Source organism: Ursus arctos, unplaced genomic scaffold (genome assembly GCF_023065955.2).
Source record: "Ursus arctos isolate Adak ecotype North America unplaced genomic scaffold, UrsArc2.0 scaffold_2, whole genome shotgun sequence".
NCBI classification, from domain to species: Eukaryota; Metazoa; Chordata; class Mammalia; order Carnivora; family Ursidae; genus Ursus; species Ursus arctos.
Window position 1 is genome coordinate 71,692,628 of NW_026622874.1, and position 22,439 is coordinate 71,715,066.

The 22,439-nt window shown below is 44.7% G+C and overlaps 1 protein-coding gene across 8 annotated transcripts in view; it reads left to right on the forward strand.

Annotated features, from left to right (window-relative positions):
• Positions 1-22,439, forward strand: part of LOC113270822 (RNA binding protein fox-1 homolog 1) — a 330,982-nt gene that overhangs the window by 188,214 nt on the left and 120,329 nt on the right. For all 8 annotated transcript variants that reach the window (XM_057314809.1, XM_044391589.3, XM_044391594.3 and 5 more), the window contains exon 3: positions 17,010-17,153. In XM_057314809.1, the coding sequence (XP_057170792.1) occupies positions 17,010-17,153 (144 nt within the window). The remainder of the gene's footprint in view (positions 1-17,009; positions 17,154-22,439) is intronic.

Consider the following 22,439-nt stretch of genomic DNA (forward strand, 5'->3'; position numbering starts at 1 on the left):
TCTTCTTCATACTCCTACCCCAGGACCTTTGCACAGGCTGTCCCTGTGTCTGAACCATTCTTGCCCAACCTATCCCCATGGCTCAACACTCTGTCAAATTTTGACTCAAATGTTACCTCAAAAACCATTCACTAAAATTTTCAAACCCTCCCCAGCACCCCAATCCTCATGTTCAATGTTTTGTCTCATCGTATACACTCCTAGCATATTCTGCCATGTTCTTCATTTACTGTGCTATTGCTTAAGGGCATCGTGCCAAGCACTTACGTATTTTGGTAGAATTTTCATGACATCCTACAATATCAATATTATTGTCACCATTTATGGGGCTTGGGTTTTGCCCAGGGTCGCATAGCTCTGCATCCAAATCTCAGACCCAGGATTCAAACCTGTCTCCCAGTGCTGCTTCTGGTCCTGTTTCTCTCACCCCATCCTGTCTTCCAAAATGTCACAGTTTGCCCTCTTTCATTAAAGCCATGGTGCTTGAAGATTAGAAATATCCTAGCTCATGGAGTCAGTTGTTCATATAATTCAACCTTCTTTCTCAGGTGTAATACCACCCAGGATAAATATGTGGAACATACTGTTTCCCTCAAAGGTCACAGATAACTCTGGAATATTGTGAGTTTTTCATAAGTAATCTAACATGGAACTTTGACCTTCAATTTCTCCTTCATGGGCCTATTTTTGCTTTCAGCTTCAATAATCTCTTATGGATAAAGAGCTTCATTCCTAAGAAGACTGCAGGACATCAGGGAAGGACACTGGCTTGTGAGCACAAGGCATTGGCTCTGGGACCTATTCTCATATTTACTAGCTGTGTGGGCCTCCTCTTGAGCTTTATTTTCCTCATCTGTAAAATGGGCATAATTGGCAGCACGAACTTCATAGAAATGTCTTCAGAATAAGTGACATGGTCAACATGAAGTGGTCGGCACTATCAGTGTAATATCAATATCTTCTATTATCATTTGCATATAATGGTTTTAAATGAAGAAGTTGAAATGGATATCAAGGTTTATTTGTTTGTTCGTTTTTCCTAGAACCTTCTTAGCTTCAGACTACTAAGTTAGCTTTATATCTATCAACTGCTTCCATGATCTCAAGGGATTTCTCCCAGATAGCTCTGTTAACAACACCTTATCATCACCACCATTACCACCATCATCACCATCATCACCACCATCACCATCACTATCATCACCATCATTGTCACCACCGTCACCACCACCATCATCACAGTCATCATCACCACCATCATCATCATCACCACCATCATCATAAAACACCTATCATTTACTAAACAATTACTAGGAGCCAGGCTCGAGGCTATATTCTAATCATATCCTTCGCTCTTGTTTACCATGAGTCTGCAAAGCAACTATTGAAAACCCATTTTACAGATGAAGGAACCTGGAGCCAGGTCTAGAACATAGATCTCCTTGAGTTTACACTCGAGCCTTTTGTCCACATTTGGCACTACTTTATTGCCAGGGAGAGTTTTAGAGCCACTGGCAAAATGACCAGAAGACAGCTCTTCCGGGGACTGGCTTTTCTAAATCTTTGGCAGCATCTTCTTAAACTGTGTCCCAGACACTACTTGTATTAGAATTGTCTGGTATTGGTGTGTTGCAAATGAATCGTGCTGGCTCCAGCCAGGGAGGATTTGATGTTGACAACAGTGCTGTGCTGTGTTTAACAACCTACTTGGGGTGGTGGGGGGACAGGAGGGGCTCAGGAGCCTGAGTTGAAGCATTTGCTGATTTCCATGGCACAAATACTCCCACCCTAGTCAAGTTCAAGGGACCAGCGCCTCATCACTGAGCGCAGAGTTGGCTAAAGATGTTCAGGAGCGCACCGTGATATGGTATCTCTAGTGTTCAGGTGCGAAGCCAGAAGAAACCTCGAGAGCAATAGATAATAGCAAAATGTAGTAAGAGAACTAGGAAGTAATGAGTTTGGAACATTTATTACTGTTTTATATCTTTTATTCAGTTGCAGGTTTACATTCCTTAATTTTTATTAAAAGTCGCATTTAATAAGAGGCTCACGAAATCCCTGAAAAGTGAACAACCCCTTGAGTGGGCTGCACCCCTCCCTGGCTGCACCCCAGGCTGATAAATTGGCACTGAAAAGGCTGGAACCCTGGAATCTGCATTTCTCAAGAGCTCCCCAGGTGTTCCTGGTGCACACTCAAATTACCGAGCCGGCGCCGTTAGCCTTTTTTAGAGCACATTTGAAGTGCGTAGGAAAGTAACATATAATATGATAAGCATCTGAAAAATGTAGATGGGATTCATGTCCCTAGCAGTGCTCATGGGCAGCTATGCTAAATGAACTCCACTGTTACTCATCTTAAAAGATTTTTCGAAAAATTGAATAAAAATATTCCAAAGTTTTATTTTATTTTACCCTTCAGTGAAGTACGGTTGCTCCATGCTGAAGAATAAGGCAGTAATCCTATTTCCCTGGCAGCCGGCGCAGGAGGACGGTTCAGAGGCCCTTCCTGAAAGGCTTACGCAAAGATAACAAAATGTCAGGGAAAGCTGCAGGGCAGGGCTGAATGGAAAAGAAGGCTTGTAATCTCAAATTCAATATAAAAGATCGAAAGCATCAAATAATCAGTCAGCAGTGAGCCTCCCCATCAGAATGTTCCATCTGCCTTGGAATTCAACTTTGTGATTGTATTATGATGTATACATTATACATCTCTCTCTCTCTCTCTCCATATATATAACCGCCTAGAAAAAGCTAGGCACATCTGAGGTCCCATAAGGAAGTCTTACTTGACTTTAGAAGGGAAACCATTTGACACATCACCTGCCTCCACCCCATCCACCTTAAAAACATTAAAGTCCCTTTTCTAGGCAGAGGTTTTAATTCAGGGAGAAAGGCAGGCCCCCCAAATCAAGAGCGGTCCAGTAGCCGTGTACAAACCCTGATACACAACAGATCCAACCCAAGGCTCGCGGTTTGTCCTCTGAACAATGATTCTGCTTTTGGAAGGTGAATATGGAGGGAAGTGAAAGGATCTCCGTGACTAATGTTTACCTAGTGCTCATGGAATGCCTTAAGCCATTGGTAAGCACTTTGCATGCATTAGGGGTTAATCCTCCCGCTGTCTTTTGGTTCTTTTCTAGTCACATTGAGGGTAGTCAATCCATAGTCTTTGAATGAATGAATGAATGAATGCACAAATCCCCATGTTAAAGCCCGGCCAGGCGAGGTGTAAAGGGGTCGAGTAGCATGTCCAAGATCAGATGACTGGGAATTGGAGGAGCCAGCCATGTTCGCTTTCTCATTCCAGAGACATAAACTTGCTCTGTGGCCTCCCCGGGGTATGAAAGAGTGGCCGTGAGGATGTTAGAGTTTGCCTGAGTCACCCACGGGGATTATTACAATGATTCATCTTGGGTCTACAGTTATGAATAGTTACTCTGGGAGTGGGGACCAGTAATCTGCGTTTGCAAAAACTTCCCCAGGTGACTTAGAGGTGATCTGAAGGGTGCACCTGGGGCTAGACTGAGGGAGTATGTGCAGAGCCCTCTGCACCTCTCCCTGTAAGCGAGCCTGTCTACCTCTCAAACCACAAAACCTGCCTTTTGCTGAAGAACCCCTACCACGGTAGGGCCCCTCGGTCAGCCCGCCCTCCCGCGTCTTAGAGCCTTGACTTTTCAGACACTGTCGGTACCTGCAAGGCGACCAAAAATAGAGCCTTCATTTATTCGGTGCAGTAATTTCACCCGAGAAATGTGACACGGGGAGAAACTGGCGGGCGTTGTGCTTGAATCCAAGTCTGCTCAAGTGAGGGGCCTCCTCTAAGAGTCTTCCGCTTGCCACAGTGGTTTTCATATTTTCATCCGTCGTGTGAGCAAGTCTTGCTTTTGAAGTAGTGTAACCAAGAAAAATGGGTATTATGGACTACAGAAACATAACACCTTGAAATGGCCACAGACATTCTGGGGCACAATCCCATCTGTTTCCCTGTGACCTGAGAGGGAGCTCATGCATTGCATGAAGAAACGGTCTTTGAGGAGATGGGTGACTACTTGCCCCAGGTCACCCAGCACCATGGCTGCCATCCACATCTATCACTTCAAGTCTTACCTCTCCTTATTAGAGCCTTGAATGGCATGATTAGATGACAGAGAGCCCGGGACTGGTGGATGTTTCTCTTTCTTCATTTTAAGAATTGGACTTGTAGACCATTAAAGGTTTGCCTGTGAGCCCCTGCTAATATAGAACTACCAAGTTTCTAGATGAGTAAGATTGCCCAAGAAGTTTTCCATATTCCCTTCTTGTTGAATTATGTATGCAAAGGTCCTTCAATCAGAGAACTCACCCACTGGCTTACTAATTGTATCATTCCTTAGTTTTCTCCCCTGCTGTACCGGGAGCCCCCAGGGCTCTGGGTATGTCTTATTCATCCTTTACCCCTCACATCTAGCAAGGAGCTCTTTAAATGGCAGGCGGATAGGACACTGTAGACTAGAGTAATGGTTTCTCTAAGAACAATCATGCCAAACCATGGCCCCTGCCTTTTTTTTGTCAGTAAAGTTTTATTGGGACATAGCCGCACCCATCGTTCAGGTGTTTAGGTATAGCCTGTGGCTGCTTTCACATACAACAGAGGTAGTGTGGCCCAGAAAGTCAAACTATTTTCCATATGGCATTTTTAAGAAAAAAATTTGCTGTCTAGGTAAAGAGCAAACTGGAAAGGAGATGAAGTCATTTCTATTTTCAGAGTATATTTCTTAGTATTTCCATCTCCTAACATATATTTACACTCCTCCCCACCCACCAGCACAGGAGAAATTAGCCCACTGATGAGTAGGATCTGGAACTCAGAAGTAATCTGAATCATGGCAGTTTGCAGAAATTGTGTACTTTCTGTGACAGGATTCTTTGACTGTCAAGTGCAGAACAGACGTATCAAGATGCCAAAGAATGATGTCTACACACGTCTCGGTGTATACTGGAAAAACCCCAGTACTCCCAGAGCAGAACCCTCAGAGTGCTTGTCTCTTTGTTCAAAGCGTTTATACGAAGAAAGAAGTAATTAGTAAGGAAAATCCTGGGATTTTAGCTGAGATCAGTTCCATCTTAAATTCATCACCAATTTCCTGCAACTGAGTTGTGCGTTCAGCAATTTTCTTAGGCCTGGAAAATTTGCATAATGTATAGATTTGCCATTTGGTTAAATTAAATCTTGCATAACACGTTAGGGGGGAATAATCTTTTAGCTTGGTGGATTTGAGGATTCGATACAAAATATCAACATTTTTCCTTTTTAAATCGCTATTTAAATTGGCCTTGATTTCCGAGTGGGATGGGTTTAAAAAAACCAGGAGGCCAAGGTGAGGTGAGGATAAATCTTCAAGAGAGTCACTCCTGGAGAAGGAGGTGGGCTGCCGGCTCCTTCAGGTGGATGCTCGCTAAGCTGGAAAACAGGAAGGCTCATCTTAATAATGCCTTCAAAGCAGAAGGCAGTGCGGAGTTCTTGGGAGAACTTGACATGTTCCTTAAATTAGTTGGGTGCAGGGATGTCATTAACATAGAGGCTGATGCCTGCTTCTTATCTGCGGATTTATCACCGTGGAGGCTCACTGGCAGAGTCCGAAACAGCAGGATGGGAAAGAACTGTCACGGAGAATGTGTTAGGGCACCCACCATCTCCCCTGGCTCTTGGAAGAGCCTCACATTCAGAGGACAGGGAAGGAGTTCTCAGGACGTTCAGGCAACCAATGCTGAAGGAGGGACCCCCGCCTAAAAAGAGACTGGGCAGCATTGTGCACTGACCTTGAAGATACAGGACCCTCAGCAGCTATGGAAGACGATGGGTTGGCAGATGACCACGCCAAGCAACCCAAGCATACCAACACCCCTGGCTCCCCTACCCCCAGAAGCCACCAGTGACACAGAAGCTCCAGCAGAATGAGACAGAAAGCAGGGAGAGGCACTTGCTTCTGACCACCAACAAGCATCTTGTTTCCCTGAATGCCCTCTGCCTCCTCAGTCCCTTCCCCCACCTCCAACTCCAGAAGAGCAAGACCTGAGAAGAGAAGGAGGAAGAGGGTCCCAGAGGTGGCCCCTCTCACGGATAGTGCAAAGCACCGGATGGTAGGGGCGAGGAGGCAGGAAATGGCCCCTGCCCGAGGCAGTTCTCTCAGGGCACAGGTCTATCAGGACTTGGGTCTGTAGCAATAGGAAGATAATTTGAATCTCATTGACTTTGGAAGCTTTAAAAGGGACTGGCCTGGGTTTCTAATAACCACATGGCCAAAAAGCTGTTGCATCTTCTTTAGATGTCATTAAGGGATTTGCCTCAGGAAACTGCGGTGCCTGGGCTTTTAACCATTGTCCCACACTGCCTGCCATGTACCAACCGAGCATCCTGAAGCAGCTCTTAGCTCCTCTGAATGGCAGTTCCTTTGTCACACGGTGGGGACAAATGATAGAATCTTCTTCTCTGAGTCATCAGGTGATGCAATGAAATATAATGTATGCAAGGAGCTTAACAGGGTGCTAATCATTCGACCAGTGTTTACTAAGCGACTGCCAGGTGTCAGGCACTGCTCTGGCTGTTGAGCGTCATCATAATTCTGGGCCAGGAAGGGCACTTACACATACTGACTCATTTGGGATAGGTGCTAATGATATTTCTAGTTTCTAGATGAAAGAAATGAGGCCCAGAGAGGTTAAGTAACTTGCTCAAGGTCACACAGGTAGGAAGTAGTAAAGCTGGAATTCCAACCCACATAACTTGTTCCAGAGTCTGCAAATGTTTATTGTTATTGTTATTAGTAGTGGTAGGTAGTTTCAACTCCTTGTTCCTGGAACTAAAAACTGAAACTTTGAGCATGGCAAAGGAAAGAAAGAGCCTTTTCTATAGTCCTACTGTTCCTGTCCTCTGATAAGTAGACACCAACTCCCAGCCCCACCTGCTGTATCCCCAGAGACTGATATGTATATTAGATGCTCAGTAAATATATTTCGAATGATAGGAGAACACCCGGTTTCGAATCCAGTGAAACTCCTTTCTCTCCCCAGGACAAAACACTTTGTATCGCTAGGTATTTGCAGGCTCTGCTTCAATGACACTGCTATAGACTGAACTGTGTCCTCCTCCCCCTTCATGCTGAAGCCTTAAGCCCCCATGTGATGGTACTTGGAGGTGGGGACTTCAGGAAGTAATTAGGGTTAGATGAAGTCATGAGGGAAGGGTTCACATGTTGGAATCTGTGTCCTTATAAGAAGAGAAAGAAGAGAGAGAGCATTCTCCTTCCACCATGTGAGGACACAGGGAAGTCGCAAGCCAGGAAGAGAGACCTTAGCAGGAGCCATATACGCTGACACCTTGATCTTGGACTTCCCACCTCCTGCACCAGGAGAAATCAGTGTCTGGTTGAAGCCACCCGGGCTGGGGCATTTCGTTACAGCAGCTTAAGTGTGCTCATACAGAGACCTCTGCAACCCATCAGCTTTACTGATGTGTTAAACACTTGGCCCCTTGTATGCTCATCCTACACTTACGAAGAGTAAAAAAAAAAAAAAAAAAAAAAAAAAAAAAAAGCGAGAGAATTTGGAGTCAGCCCTTCCGTGTCCTGTAGCGTGCTACTCTGTTCTGAAGAATTTCATCATTCCAGCAGAGCATTGAATTTATTCGGGTTGAGGGAAATGTGATGAGTTTCTGAAATCTGTGTCACCTGGCTGTGGAATCCGCCCCGCCGAGCTGGGAAGGAGGCATTAACTACATCCAAAGCTGTGTGATTAACTTATTTGTTTGCCTACAGAGCTAAAATGAAAAAGCAGGAAGCTGAGTGAATCTGCACGAGCCCCGTTTTGAAGTGGGATTGTGAGAAAGCCCGAGACGTGGGTTTTAATTCACATTCCCTGGGCTTACCATTATTATTATTTTTAATGGAAAATAACTGTGCACAATCTTGCTTCGTTTTAAATGGAGAGTGTGCAATATTGTCTAACGCAGGGTATGGATTTGATTTAGTATGCATGATTTTCTCCCCTCCCCACCCAGTACTTTGGTTCTTTGTACACATTCAATATCGTTACATTTTTGCTTAGAACATATAAATTTTCTCCCTGAACTTTTCTCGATTGCTTTTTTATCAGGTTTACAAATCAAATCAAATAGGTATATTGCAGAGCTCTGTGATATTATTTTCTGAGCTTATAGTACAATGTAGTGAATTATGCCACTCCATGCTCTGCTCCTGCTATTCTCTCCAGATTGAGAGAGAGGGACTGTGGACCCTGTAAATTCACTTGGCGCCCAGCATTACTGGCTAAATCAAGACCACTATTCAGGCTGCAAGAAGAGACAGAGCAAGTGTTCGTTACACAAATCAATTTGGTCCAAAGTACATCGCAGTGGGTACTCAACCATCGCTCACATAATATTGTCAACTTAATCAAATAATGCCTCGAAGACACTCACAAGCTTTTCTCTCTGAGAAATAACTTGATTGGTGGAGGAGGAAGAAGCAGCTGGCTATTCAGAAGGACACTTTTTATTTATCACTGTTAAGCACTTTGGGCATGGAGGGGAGGAAGCCCATAGGAGAGGAGGGATGCTGAGTATTCACTAGGCTGTGCGGGGAGAAAATCGTGCTCATTAGCGTCCTGCCTTGGGTGTTGGGTTTCAACACCCTCGTGGCAGAATTGGGGAGGCTCGTGGAGAAAAAAGAAGCTGGACCCAAACCTCTTTCCTGGAATGACACAATAAATATTCGTTGCGCACGCATCATGTGCCACAGTAAAGGGCTTCAAAAACTGATTCAGTATAGTGTTTGTCATTGGGATGTTCATGTTCTAGTAGGACAGAGAAATAAGTAATCTGATACTCAAAAATTTGTATAGTTAATAAGGGCTTGAGAGAGGGGAGCACAGGACTCCAGGTTCTCAGAGGAAGCATCTGAAGCAGGCTGGTTTGGTTTGATTGGGGCTGGCGGGCTGTGAGAGGGCCCTGTTCACAGAGCTCATCACTCCGGTTTCAGCCCCAACTGAGAGCACAGGCAGTTACAACTCCAGCGAATTTCACTCCTCTGTGCAAGTGCTTGGCGGTTGCCCTCTAGGGCTAAGCTGTCTTTAGACTTCATCTTGACCTTGAGAGGCCATTAAGGGTTGAAATATGGAGTCCAGAATATGGAGTTAAGTATCTTAGGTTCTTTCCTGGCTCTGCCATCTCCTAGCTGCGGGACTTTGGACAGGTGATTTGACCTCTCTGAGCTTCTGTTTTTCAAATCGTTATGGTGATCAGTGGCATAAGGTCTGAAAAACACCTCGCAAGATACCAGGGTCATAGTAGGACCTCAGCAGGGCTTTATATTCAATACCCAATTCTAGACCCATTAGCCAATTCCACACGAGGCTCATCTGCAACCAGTAAATTGTAGTTTTCGGCATGAAATGTCTCAACTCAGGACAGCAGAGAGGTGAATGGCCTCAAACCACAGTGGTTCTTATCCAGGGGTCCATGGATGTCTGCGTATCCTTCAGGGAGTCTGTGAACTTTATATTCACAGGTTCCAGGGATTAAGATATTAACATTTCGAAGGGACCAATATTCCGCCAGCTGCAGGTATCTGTGGAGCCCATGGCTGGTATGATGGAGGAACTGAATTTTTAATTAAACTCAACTTTAATTAAAATTTAAACACTGACACTTGATTCAGTCATTAAAAGCCTTTTAGGTGTGTTTTGAAAATCTTGGCTATTCAACTGTCAGTTTTTCGAAGTCTAAATATAGATCAGTTGTTTCCAATGAAAATGTAGCGTCCGTATTGAGATGATGAGCCATAAGTACAAATTATATACAAGATCTCAAAGACCTAGGGAAAAAAAAGAATTTAAAATATCATTTACATTAATTAAATATTGAAATAATAGTTTTGATAAATTGGATTAAAATAAATATATTCTTAAAATTAATTCCACATGTTTCTTTTTACTTTTTTGAAATGCGGCTTCTAGAAGCTTTAAGCTTATGTATGTGGCTCCAATTTTATTTTATTGAATGGAACTGCTCTAAAGTGCATGACCACCATCCTTGAACTGTATCTAGTGCTGTGTTGTGAGTACATGTGTTTTTAATTTCCATCATGCAAGGGAGGAAAAATAATTGTCCCCGTGTTCTTCTACGTTCTTGGCTAACCACCCCGCCCCCCAACCTATGATGAAAGAGATTAACAGGAGACAAAGAAACAGGAGCTTAATAACATGTATACCTCCTGTAGACATAGGACCTCCCCAGGAAAGACTGAGTAACAAAGTAGAATGGCCCGAGCCACCAGCTTAAAGGCCATCTCCAGCTGAAGACAGAAGATGTTGGCTGGGCGGGGAGCCAGTGACGGGAGTTTATCAGGAAAAACACAGTAAACAAGGGTGAGGTTGTTCTAGATTGAGGTCATCGTCTTCTCTTTTGAAGAGTTTCTAGAGATTTCGGTACTTTCTTTTCCTGCTACCTCCAAAAGGGAGACACCCCTACAAATGGAGACTTTCCTTATAGATGTAAATTTCTCTTTTGTAAAGGGTAACTTCTCTTTTCAGAGCTTCTCCTGTGTCTGCTGTTTCTCAAAAATAATCATCCCAAAATAACCCTTATGCCAAAGAGGCATATTTTGGGGTGGCAAAATATAATTTGGTACAGTTCTTGTTTTATCTCTACGGTTGTCTCCCCCACTACAGGCGCTCAGCGCTGTGCTTCCAAATCTCCGATTGCTCTCTGAACTCTGATTTCTGCTGACAGCTTCACCACATTTTACTCATCCGTCCTTGTGATGGTCACCTGTGTTGCCTCCAGCAACCTGGAACCACAGACAACTCTGTGATGGGATCTTTTATCCCTCCTTGTATCTCAGGTGACAGGCTCAGAAGGGTTTAAGGAGCTGGACTAGCATGTGACAGGACTGGAGTTGAGCTCAGAGATATCCCGCTACACATATCCTTTGCCTGTGCTCCCAAGGTACCTGGTCATCCCCGAAGATGGCACGCAGGTGAGCTCAGCAACGCCGCACTGGCTGAGAGAGGAGACGTGGGCGGGGCCAGACTCTCAAAGGCACATACAAAAATATGCGGATTCTCTCCAAGAGTCATCCCTGGATTGGTCAATATCAAAATCCAATTTCACCAGGATTAGCCTTGGGTTGCTCAGAGCTATTCATTGAATTAGGAACGATTATAGCAGAGGGAGCCCCGCGGTTCTTTATTAAGGTCTTTGCGGAAGCACTAAGTGATCTTCAGGAGATTAAAGTGCCTGTGGTGTTTTCTTAACATTTATAACCTGCGCCGATATCTGGGGAGTTTGTTTATTAGGAAAAATTCTCCGGCACACATCCTGCCTCCTAATAGGGCCTTCGAACTGGGCCAGAGCGCAAGCTGGCTTTGCTGTCCGAGTGAGCTTGTTTGGGAACCTCTGCCAAGTGCTCCCGGACACCCACCTCTTGAGGTGAATGGACTTTCCGTTCGTGTGGGGTCCTGCGACGTTGCACGCATTATGGAGAGGCGGCATCTGAGTCGTCAGTATCGGTGGGGAGAACAAAAGTGGATGGTTATTAACACTGTTAATAATAGTAATGATATGTAGTCCCTGTTTATTCATGGGACTCTAAGTCACAAGACTGTTTTCATTATCCCACTCTGAAGGGTCCAGGACAGACAGGCATTTATCATTTCACCCACATGCACCCTAAGCCCAAGAGCCGTGAAGTTAGCATTCGTGCAGCTCACTTGTGGCAAGAGCCACAGACACGTGCTGAGAACTTGCCCTGTGCTCCGGCTCGCAGTTCCAGTGGGTGCAGTTTTGCCCCCCAGGGAACACCTGAACCCCAGAAGATAGTTTTGATTCCCTCTGTCATGCAGTGGGTGAATGCCGGGGATGCTGCTGCCAGGGACAGCCCCACATCGAAGAATTAACCAGCCCCCAATGTCAGCATTTCTGACGTTGAGAAACTGCCCTAGGGGGTCGGGACAGAGCAGTGAATGGAAACTCCCAGTCTCTGTCGTCATGGACTTCACGTTCTGGTGGAGAAGACAAAGAAACATCATAGAAACTAACAGAAGCATGTAATACAAAGGCAAGAAGTGATAGATGCTATGAAAATGTGAATGAGCAAGGAGACAGGAGATGCTGAAGCTTTAGAAAACAGGGCCGGTAAGGACTTCTCCAATGGGTGCTGTCTGGGCCGAGAGCTGAGGGGCCAAAAGGGGGCAAGCCACATGGGCATCTGGGCAGAAAATTTTCCAGGCAAGGAAGAACAGGCATGAAGCCTAAGGAGGGAGCGTGCTGCGTGTGTAGAGGAAGGAGCCAGGTGGCCAGTGAGTAAGGAGCGGGAACCTCAGGAAGCAAGGGGGTCCGGGCACAGCATACTGAATCTCACAGCCCAGGACGAGGGTCTGGACCGGAGGGCTCTGAGAGGGAAGGTGCCCTGGCCATTCTAACCCCACCTCTAACACCTTCGTTTTCTCAGTCTCCTCTCCTCTCTGAGCGAGCAGTCCAGGGGTGATTTGCTTGGTCTTTATGTCCTGCCTTCTGATCTCCCAAACATGGTTATGAGGCACCTTTCCAATTCAGCTGGGTCCCACTTCTAAAGCCAAAATGATACTTTGAAAGAATCAGACACGAATAAATCCAAAGTTCTTCTTCCAGCCGTTAATTCCAAATAAGCCTTGACACGGACCAGCCTTGAGGGATGTAACTACCAAGCAGGTAGCCCCCGCTTTTCGGGAATATGCATTCTAGATGTGCAATTCCCTTAGCAACTTTCTCAGCTTTCTCACATGATTTTATTTTTGTCTTTAGAAGTTTCACTCTGTGCTTTTGCCATAAGCTTCTCCGACCTTCTCGGGGATGCTGTGACTGCTTGTCCGTCTGTGAGAGCTCTAGTGCTAGGCTCAGGGAACTTGCACACCTGCCCTTGGTTTTAGAGCACTGGGTGCCTTTCAGGAGGCTGGTGGAGCGCCTCTCCGTCCAGCCGAAGGGGGTCATCACATCCAGGGGGAGGTGCGCAAAGGCAGCCTGAGAGCCCGGGCTGGGGTCAAGGGAAGACTCAAATCTCCTCTCTGTAGACAACTCATTAAAGTTCCCAGTGTGACAGATGGGAGCCTGGGACAGCTCAGACAGGGACGTTCTCTCTTCTCCTAGACCTGGTGTGGGGCTAACCCCTTGGAGAACCTCATGCCACCCTCAGTGGTAGAAAATGCATCCACTTCTTCGTAACAGCTACTCATTCTATGTGCTCTTCTGGTTTGTCTGCTTGTTCAGAAGAAAACTGTAATGGGTTGAATGTGGCCTTCAAGATGTGTGTTCACATCCCATCCTTTGAAAACCCATGAATATGACCTTATTCAGACAAAGCGTCCTTGCAGATGTAAAGAAGTTAAGGATCCCAAGACAGGATCTAGGGTGAGCTTTAAATCCAACGACCAATGTCCTTTTAAGAAGAAAAAGGCAGAAGGAGATGTGAGCCCCAGACATACAGAGGGAAGACCGTGGAAATGCACGGTCCATATGACCGTGGAAACAGAGATTGGGGAAGTGCAGCTTCAAGCCAGGAGGTCATCAGAAGCTGCAAGAGACAAAGGTGGGCTCTCCCCTAGAGCCTCCGGAAGGAGTGTGGTCCTGACAGCACCTTCACCATAGACGTCTGTCCCCACAACCATGAAGGAGTCCATTTCCGTTGCTTTTAGCCACCATGTTTGTTGTCATTTCTTAGCAGACTAATATAGGGACCTAAAACTCAGGCTTGTCCTGAATATATTTTCCCTGACAGTTTCCAGAAAAAGGGAAGGGGAAAATTCTCACCCTGATATACCAATATAAGAGTCAGAGAGGACCATTCTGGAAGGTCTAACCCCTGCCTTGCCCCAGACTCTGGAGTCAGCCTCTGGGTCCTGATGTTCTCCTCTTCCCTTTCCTCTCCATTCACTCACGATGTCAGAAACACTTTCGGTTTGTTTTCCATTTTACATGTTATCTTTAAAAATTACTTTTAATACACAGGTATTCTGACATAACAATTTATGAGCTTTTGTACACATGCCCGTGCTACAAAATGATTAATTGAGCGTTGTATGTTTTTATCAAAGGAAACAACACAGAGATTTCTCCAAAGTCCTGTTTGACTAAAGATGATTAATTTTAATTTTCACATGAGCGGCATAATGCTATTAATCATTTAATATGTTTAATCATAATCTCTGTAATTCCTAATTAGGTTTATTAAGCTGAAACATCCAGCAGTTATGTACAAATCCAAATCTAAGTTTCTTTTTTGGGATGTGAAGGAGCTTGTTTTAATTTGCGTTTGAACAGCAGCTGCTAACCGGAGGGAAGAAATGGACTGTAACCTGGGGTCTCAGCTGCTGTGTCTGCAAACCTAGAGTCTTAGGTCACAGCACTAAGACCCCAATCGCGTGATTCAAGGACATCTCCGGGTCTTGGTTGTATAACCAAACGTCATGTTACCAACAGAAAAAACACAGCTCCCTGCTCTGTTTGGGCCTGGCTGTTATATACAATATTGTATTCGACTATCACTTAAAGACACAAAGTGGACCATTCCTTCATCCTTCGTTCGTTACCTTATTGATACACTTGGAATCCCTTCACCTGTTCAGTCAGTGATTCAACCAGCCATCTGGCCTGTGTTTACCATTTGTCGGCCATGGCTCAGCCCCGATGTCACATGCTGGTCACACCGCACCCCCCGATGATCCATAAGTGGCTCCTCTTAGTGTTTATCATGAAATATGGTCTTGCTGTGCACACAGGGCCCTTTCTGATGCAACCCCCCCACCTCCCCCTGCACTGTGCTGTTCTGTCTGTCCTTCCTTCATGTGTGCCCACCGACCGTGACACTAAGGGGTCCATGTACTCCCCTGAATCCAGAACCGGATTTCACCTCTGCGTCTTTGCCTGTGCTTTGCCCTCTGCTGGTATAGCATCAGCCCCCTTCGTCTCTTCTGTTAGACGTCTCCCCTGAAAATGTAACCGCCAGAATTGGCAGGCCTCCCAGAACATCCAGCTGTGCAGCGTGTCCCTGATTTATGTTTCCTCAGCCCTCTGTGAGTCACTCTGACCCCAGCCTCACAACTCTCTCTTCCCTTCTTTCTCTTGCATGGAACTGGGTACGGCGTGTGTTGGGAGGACTAACTTATGTGTCCGATATATAGTAGTTGCTCAGTAAAAACGTGCTTAACAAGCAAATGAGAACTTTTCCTTTGTATGTTTCCTGAGAGAGGCTTTTTCCCTCCTTGTTCTTGACATTTTAAGAAAAAGTCACCATCACTCTAAAAAATTGCCTTCCATTTATTGAGTTCATGTGCCAAGAACTCTACCGAGCTGGCCTGTATTACTGCATTCAGTCTTCACAGAACCTTAGAAGGTGTGCACTATTACTGTTATTACTCGTTTTCCATGTTAGAAGACCGTCACCACCCTCCTCCTGATTCCACTCCAACAGCACAGACAAAATGACCAAGTGCAATGTTGGCGTTGTCATGACATAGCACTTCAAACCTGCGGATCATTGGATGGGGTTTTGGATACCAAACTGGCTTGAAAGAGTAGTCTGCCAGCTTCTGGGAAGTCTTAGCTTCAAAATGCAATTCAGAGGGTATTAGGAAGGAGAATGCAAATGAAGTCTGTCAATAAATACAAGGATTGGCGAGAAAGTCACTAATAATGCCCATGTTATGGTGGTATATATAATATATAAACCATATTTACATAAAGCATTTGTATTTATAGGCATATGTAAAAACATTTTTATATATAAAAAACATATAATTTATATATATTTTTTACTTTGTGAAGTTGTGTCCTCTGTATCTTTATTATCTTACACCTGCCTGATTGCATTGATAGTTGTGTCCCAGGTATATGCTTCTAAATTGTTTAAAAGTGGGTGAGGCCAATTTCTCCCTCATAAATTGGAAGGTCTTCCACATAGGTTTTCCATTACAGTTTTGGAGAAGCAAGTAACTGACGTGGATGGCATCACCTGCCACCCAGAGGCAATAGATGCTAATTGCAGAGAAAGTATCTAGAAGCATCTCTATAACCAAGAGTATGGGAATGGCTATGACACCAAATGTTACTATGACTTTTTTCCTGGTTCCTGCCTGTATATGTGCCGGTTATATCATGTTGTCCAGGCTTTTATTTTAGCAGGAGCGGGAGGCAGACTAATGAGTTATGCTGATAGCATAACCTTATTGACACCAATATAACCCATAAAATGTTCTCGAGTTGTTCTAGATCCATGCTGTCAGACATGGAAACCACTAGCCACAAGTGGCTACTGAGTACTTGAAATGTGGCTAGTACGAAGGAAAAGCTGGATTTTACATTTTACTTAATTTTAATTCGTGCAAATTTAAATAGCCACATGGGGTCAGCTGTCATGGACAGCACAGGCCCACACAACCAAGAAACAAGAAGGTAAAACCTTTAAAAAAAAAATTAAGTCAATCAGATGGTTACCTGGGGTGCAAAACACCAAACAGCCTTCTGTAAATAAATGCTTTATTACATTTGCTACTGTTTTACCTGGACAGTCCCAACAATTATGCAGACATATCTTAAGAGGTTGGACACATTTGATTGGCTGCTGAAACTCCCCCAACACCTCCACACCCACTACCCCTCCCCTTGCTTTGTTTTTCTCCATGGTGCTCTCTTTCTACCAGCTCCATATTTATTCATTAATAAGCTTATTGCTTCCTCCACTCACACCCTCCCTAGAAGAACTACTCTCCGTGGGGGCAGGGTTTTGTCTGCTTTGCTCACTGCTGAATCCCAGATCCACCTTGGGCTCTGAGAGAATGTTCAATAAATACTTGCTGAATGGATGAATGAATGAATGGCCCAGCAGCTCCTTCCTTGTCCTTGTTCTTTTGTTCCAGCATTTTCCTACCATGTACAGGAAGCTAAAGCACATTGGAAAGAGCATACAGGTCCACTCAGAGCCTCTTTACTCTTGTCCTTTTAGCAGACAGATGACGCGGCACCAACGGATGGCCAGCCCCAGACACAACCTTCTGAAAACACAGAAAACAAGTCCCAGCCCAAGCGGCTGCACGTCTCCAACATCCCCTTCAGGTTCCGGGATCCGGACCTCCGACAAATGTTTGGCGTAAGTAGCGCGTTTCTCCTCTGCAGTGTCTGCACTGGGGTCCCCAGAGCCCTCTCCTCCTCATGTAAGTTCTTGGTATTTATAACATGAAGGTGAGATGTTTACATGGGGGTAAAGAAAGGCATGTTAGACCCTAGTCTGTGGGTGTATTGTGGCCAGAATCTCTTTATGATTTTAGTATAAATGTCTTTGTAGAAGTTCACCATGGTCCCGCTTTGCAAATGGTCTTATCCTAATTAGTAACTGGAAAATTGAATGGAAAATGAGCTCTCGGATAAAATAGCATTGAGAGAAACCTGCTGATGATCCCAGATCAAGTGGCCCAGGACCCCGTGTCATGGACAAAATAAATGTTTTGTGTCCTTTGGGTTCTTCTTTCTTTCATAGTTGTCAAAGTTATCATGACCTATTCCTGCATACCTCACTCTTTCCCAGGCACTGTGCATTTAGATTTCAGAGGCAGCTTTAGAGAATAATGACTTCTGCTTAAAGCTTCATTGAAAAGCAAAACAAAGAAAGCTAGACTCTAAGTCTGACTTGCATGGTGCAGTATACACTCTCCCTCAACCAGTGATGAGGATTCACAGGCTCTCATTGTGACGTTCTCTGCCACAGATGACAGCCTTGCCCAGCTACCATGATTGCAACGCACAGCAGGGCAGAAACCACCATCAATCCAGAGACAATAGATGATAGGGTTGCTTCCTCATGGGACATGATGACTCGGATTCTTTTTCTGGATGAAATCTTGTACTGTCCACCTTGAGAAGGAATGAGTTAGGCATGTCTCGGGCTCTGAAGGACAAAACTCTGACAGGTCTTAGATATCCTTAGCGGGTTTTGTTTTGTTTTGTTTTTTGCAAATGTAGTCAGCGTATCTGTCCATGACATCCATCCCAGCACTGATGGGAGGTGTCTGTGGATTCCATGAACAGACCTCCATCCTTAGCATTTGACTTAGAGTAAAGGTTGGCCGCCTGGAGATTGTTCCTCTAAGACTTTATGGATGGATGCAAATATTACAGAAGAAATAAGAAGGGGCCCAACTTTAATGCCGAATCCTGGGCCAAGTAGACCTCATTCCCCCAATGCAAAGGGGAGCCCTGGTTCATGACTCTGCGATTGTGGGGTTCTGTTGCGTGCACCTCCTATTTCTTTACCATGCATGATGTTTATCAAGTCTGCATCTGACACAAAGGAAGAACTAGCGTCCTAATATTCAGATACCCAGACTTGAATCCTGACATTTCGGAGGAAAAGGTCAGCTTCTGCACTTTTATCTCTCTCGTTTGGTAATAACCTTGAGTTGAGCCCTCTAACTCTTGCAGAGTAGAGATACCCTCGGGCACTCTCAGGTCAAAGATGACTTTGAAAAGTGCAGAGCATTCAAAGTGAAAGTGGAGGTTAAGTGTGTATAAAGCAGTGAGACCGGGTTTGAATGATGGGCAGCCAGAGGAATTAGATTCCTTTTGCCACGTCAGGTTAGAAAGTCTTGCTCCGCAGTCCATCTTTACTCGTCAGGTGTCACTGGGAGGTTGGCTTTGAATGTGGCCCTCTTAATGACCCTCCTGGTGCTCTTTTACGGTGTCACTCACTGCACCGCAGCCCACCCCAGCTCCCAATCCCGAGGGTGCTCTTCCCTCCCTGGTCTTCTCGGTTCTCTTGAAAGTCACCGGAGGACTACCCGGCCAAGTCAGAGAGGTACTAGAAATAATCCACAGCTGGAACTCCCAAAGATGGTATCCTGCTTGCATGGATATCTGAGCCTCTCTGTTCTTACCGGGCGAGGGCAAGCAGTGCAGAGCAAGATCTTGCCAAAGATTGAACGTCCTACCCAGTTGTGAAACCATGATCCAAATCCACTGGTTTCAGAGCCAGTTTTTGTAAAAGTCAAGATTTCCAAGTAACTGACAAGGCATCAGCTTGACAAGATGATAGATACGCTTAGTATCAATTAAGAAAATGTGGCATACATTCAGAAATATTGAAATTAATTTCGTTCCTCACAAACAGCATCTGTGTTCATTTTTAAAATATGCAAGAATTTTTTAATGAGTTTCTGCTATAAAAATTTGGGGGCACATACAGATTCCTGGATTTTTTGTACTAATGCTGAGGCCTTGGTTTACAACTACTCTTCTGAAGAAATGGAATTTAAATACTAAAAATCTGTCCTTCCCAGCCAAGCATTGGTGGTGGCAATCCCATTCTGGTTATATGATTCATTTAGTGGCATGAATCACATTGAAAGGCATCTGTAAACATTCTGATTGGCTCCCCACACTCCAGTTGAGCGAATTAAGTGTGGTTTCTTCTTACTGGTCATACTTAACTGTAAGAAAAGACATTTTGGTTCCAGTTCCGTCTTTTCCAAGTCATCTGGGCACGAGATCTCTTCTCTCCTTTTATTGCTGTATTTTGCTTTTGCCCCTTCACTTTGGTTGGGGCTAGAATGGGGGTGATTATAGAGCAAAACCCTCTCAAAGATTTCTGTGATTTTCTCCTTTGTCTCTTTTGTTAAATGCGACCATGGGGATTTGAAACCCAAACCAAAGCAAGACAAAAAAGGAAGCTCCTTTCTCCAGCAGCCTAAAACCTAACCATGTTCATAGCAACTTTTGCAACCATTAAAAATTCAGCTGTGAAGTTTGCAATTTCTGCAGGCCTAATGGTCACTGCAGATGCCTCGCATTTTGTTTTTAATTTGTGGCTTCAGGGGGACCGTTCATTGAGATTTTGGCTACCTTTCTTCTACCATGTTCTTCAATACTTGAAATTCTTTACTTCCTCCTCCTTTGGAAGCATTTGTTCTAGTGTTTGGCATTAAATCTTCTAACTATTCATAGATTTTCTCCCTTCCTTCCTTCCTTCCTTCATTCCTTCCTTCCTTCCTTCCTTCCTTCCCTCCCTCCCTCCCTCCCTCCTTCCCTCCCTCCCTCCTTCCTTCCTTCCTTCCTTCCTTCCTTCCTTCCTTCCTTCCAAGGTGGAACATTCCTTGGTCAAGAAGTTATGTGGCCACAGTGGAGCCAGAGTCTTTTTACAACACCAGTTGGGCTGCAAGTGAACAGATCGGGGCGTTGGTTCTCGATGTTTCCCTGAGAGAAATGTTGGTTTTGGCCTGGCTACTTCATTCTTGAGCTCTGTCCTCATTTCAGGGAGCATTCATGAGGGTGTGCGTCCTTTATGTTTGAATTCTTGATGATCCCATGAAAGGAATGGGTGGATTTCCCAAATTGATTATAATGGCTTGCTCTTGGACAGAATGGTTCTTTAACCTAACACCTAAAATTTACACATATCTGGGTTTTGGGTGAGAGAGATGGTTATGATATATGCAGACCACTGACACGACACATTGCATCATAGAACTGTTTTCAGAAGTAGCTACTCAGTGAGTGTAGGATTCAAATTTGCACAATACCTTTGTTGACGTCACAGCCTTGCTTTGGATATAGACCCTCTAGGCATGAATATGATCTACTGAAGTCACTCATTATTGTCATCCCAAAACAGACCACATGACTTCCAGAGCAATGCAAAAGAAGCTTTCACGATCACCTTTTTAGTAACAACATAGAGAGGCCTGCACCTTTGGCGTTAATACCAAATTCCATGCACCGTGCTGTTATAACAAGTGCGGCCTTTCTTTTTTTTTGGACCTGACATGGCGCCTCCCATATCTGCATTCCACACATGAAACCAAACCTAAGAAAACTGAGATGATGCCTTTTCTTCGCCTCTGTGTGTGCTCTTTGAACTAACCTTTACTTTCATGTTTTATGCTGTATCCACTGAGCGTCTTCCACAGTTTTTCAGAGAAATATTATTTGATGAGACTGTCTCGAAATGCCTGGTACGTATTCACCCCAGTGCATGATGCCTAGAAGCTTCCGGATTTTATTCTCGATACCGCTATTGAGACACCTTGCGTGCATCCCGAGACATTGTCGAACGCGGCTGCACATGGGTGTTGAGCAAACTAATGCGAGTTAAGTCTGCGAGTCATGTCTATTTAGACTGAACATGTGCCAGCTGTGTTTACATCATTAGCACCAAACTTCCCAATTAAACTGTTGATACGATAAATATAGTACGCGACTGTCTTAGGAATGGGGCTCCTATCAGCGTTCTTCTCACTGCTCGTTTCACTGGTTCTGAGAATCACTCACCCAATGGCAACTGCCAGAGAGGCAAATATTTAAGACCATTTCAGGGCATATGGTGTCATTGTTTCATTTAGGGAATGACACATGCTAGGATTACTTCTTGATTGGTTGGTTCTGTCTCAACCACATCTTGTTTTAAAGGGAGTGTTTTCGTGTTGACTGCTTAGAGAATGTTCCATAGATGGCATTGGCTTCCTGGTTTGGGGGAGTCCTTTTCAAGCTTCCCTGTTCATAAATAGGTGTGCTTTCATGCTCTTAGGCCTGAAATAAATATGACAGCATTGGTGTGGACTGAATAGTCTAAGGAGGTCATATCAAAATCACTGCTTCTGAGGACTTTACAAACTGGAGGAGTTGTTACTATGAAATTCAGTTCACCTTTCACTGGCAAATCCTGCATTTCCCAAATCTGAAAGTTTTCTTCTATTTTTAATGACTTTCTCTGCCCAGATCCAGGGCACTGAAAATGCTCTGTAGAATATTCTCTTGACCAAAAGGAAATTAGAGTGTCCACAAATTGCAGGGTGAGTTAGCTGCAAGTTTCTTGGTATTTCCGTCATACCTGCTGGCGATGTAGTCCTCCCCTCTCCTCTCCCAGCTGAGCTCTTCTTCGTTTCTTCTTATCCTTTTACTTCTCCGGGAAGAAGAGAAGCACGTCCATCCGCTCAGCAAGACAAATTGAATCCACAGTCCCCTGACCACGTCCATATCCTGAGGGATGGACACGTTTCCATGGCATAGCTTTGGGTTTCCTTTTTCTCCGAGTCAGAACTACTTCTGTTTCAAGATTTTAAGCTCTTTCTCTTCACCTGGAGTGTGCCTATCTTTTTTTCTGTCTTTCCAAGGTAGGTAGATTTATTTGTATGTTCCAGAGAATAGCCTCTGTAGGTTTCAAATAATTTGTTTTCTCGAATCTTAGTAGGACCCCCTTGACACTTATTCTCAGGGTCCCTCCCTCCCCGTATCCTGTGACTGAAGCCCAGTGGTCAGGGGAGCTCCCTCTGGTTCTCTGTGTTCTAAGCATTTGTTCCTTTTCTGTCCCCCCCCTCCCAACCACTCTGGCCTCTGCTACATGAAGACTGCTTAGTGCTTTCCACCCGGGGGAGAGAAACAGAACACG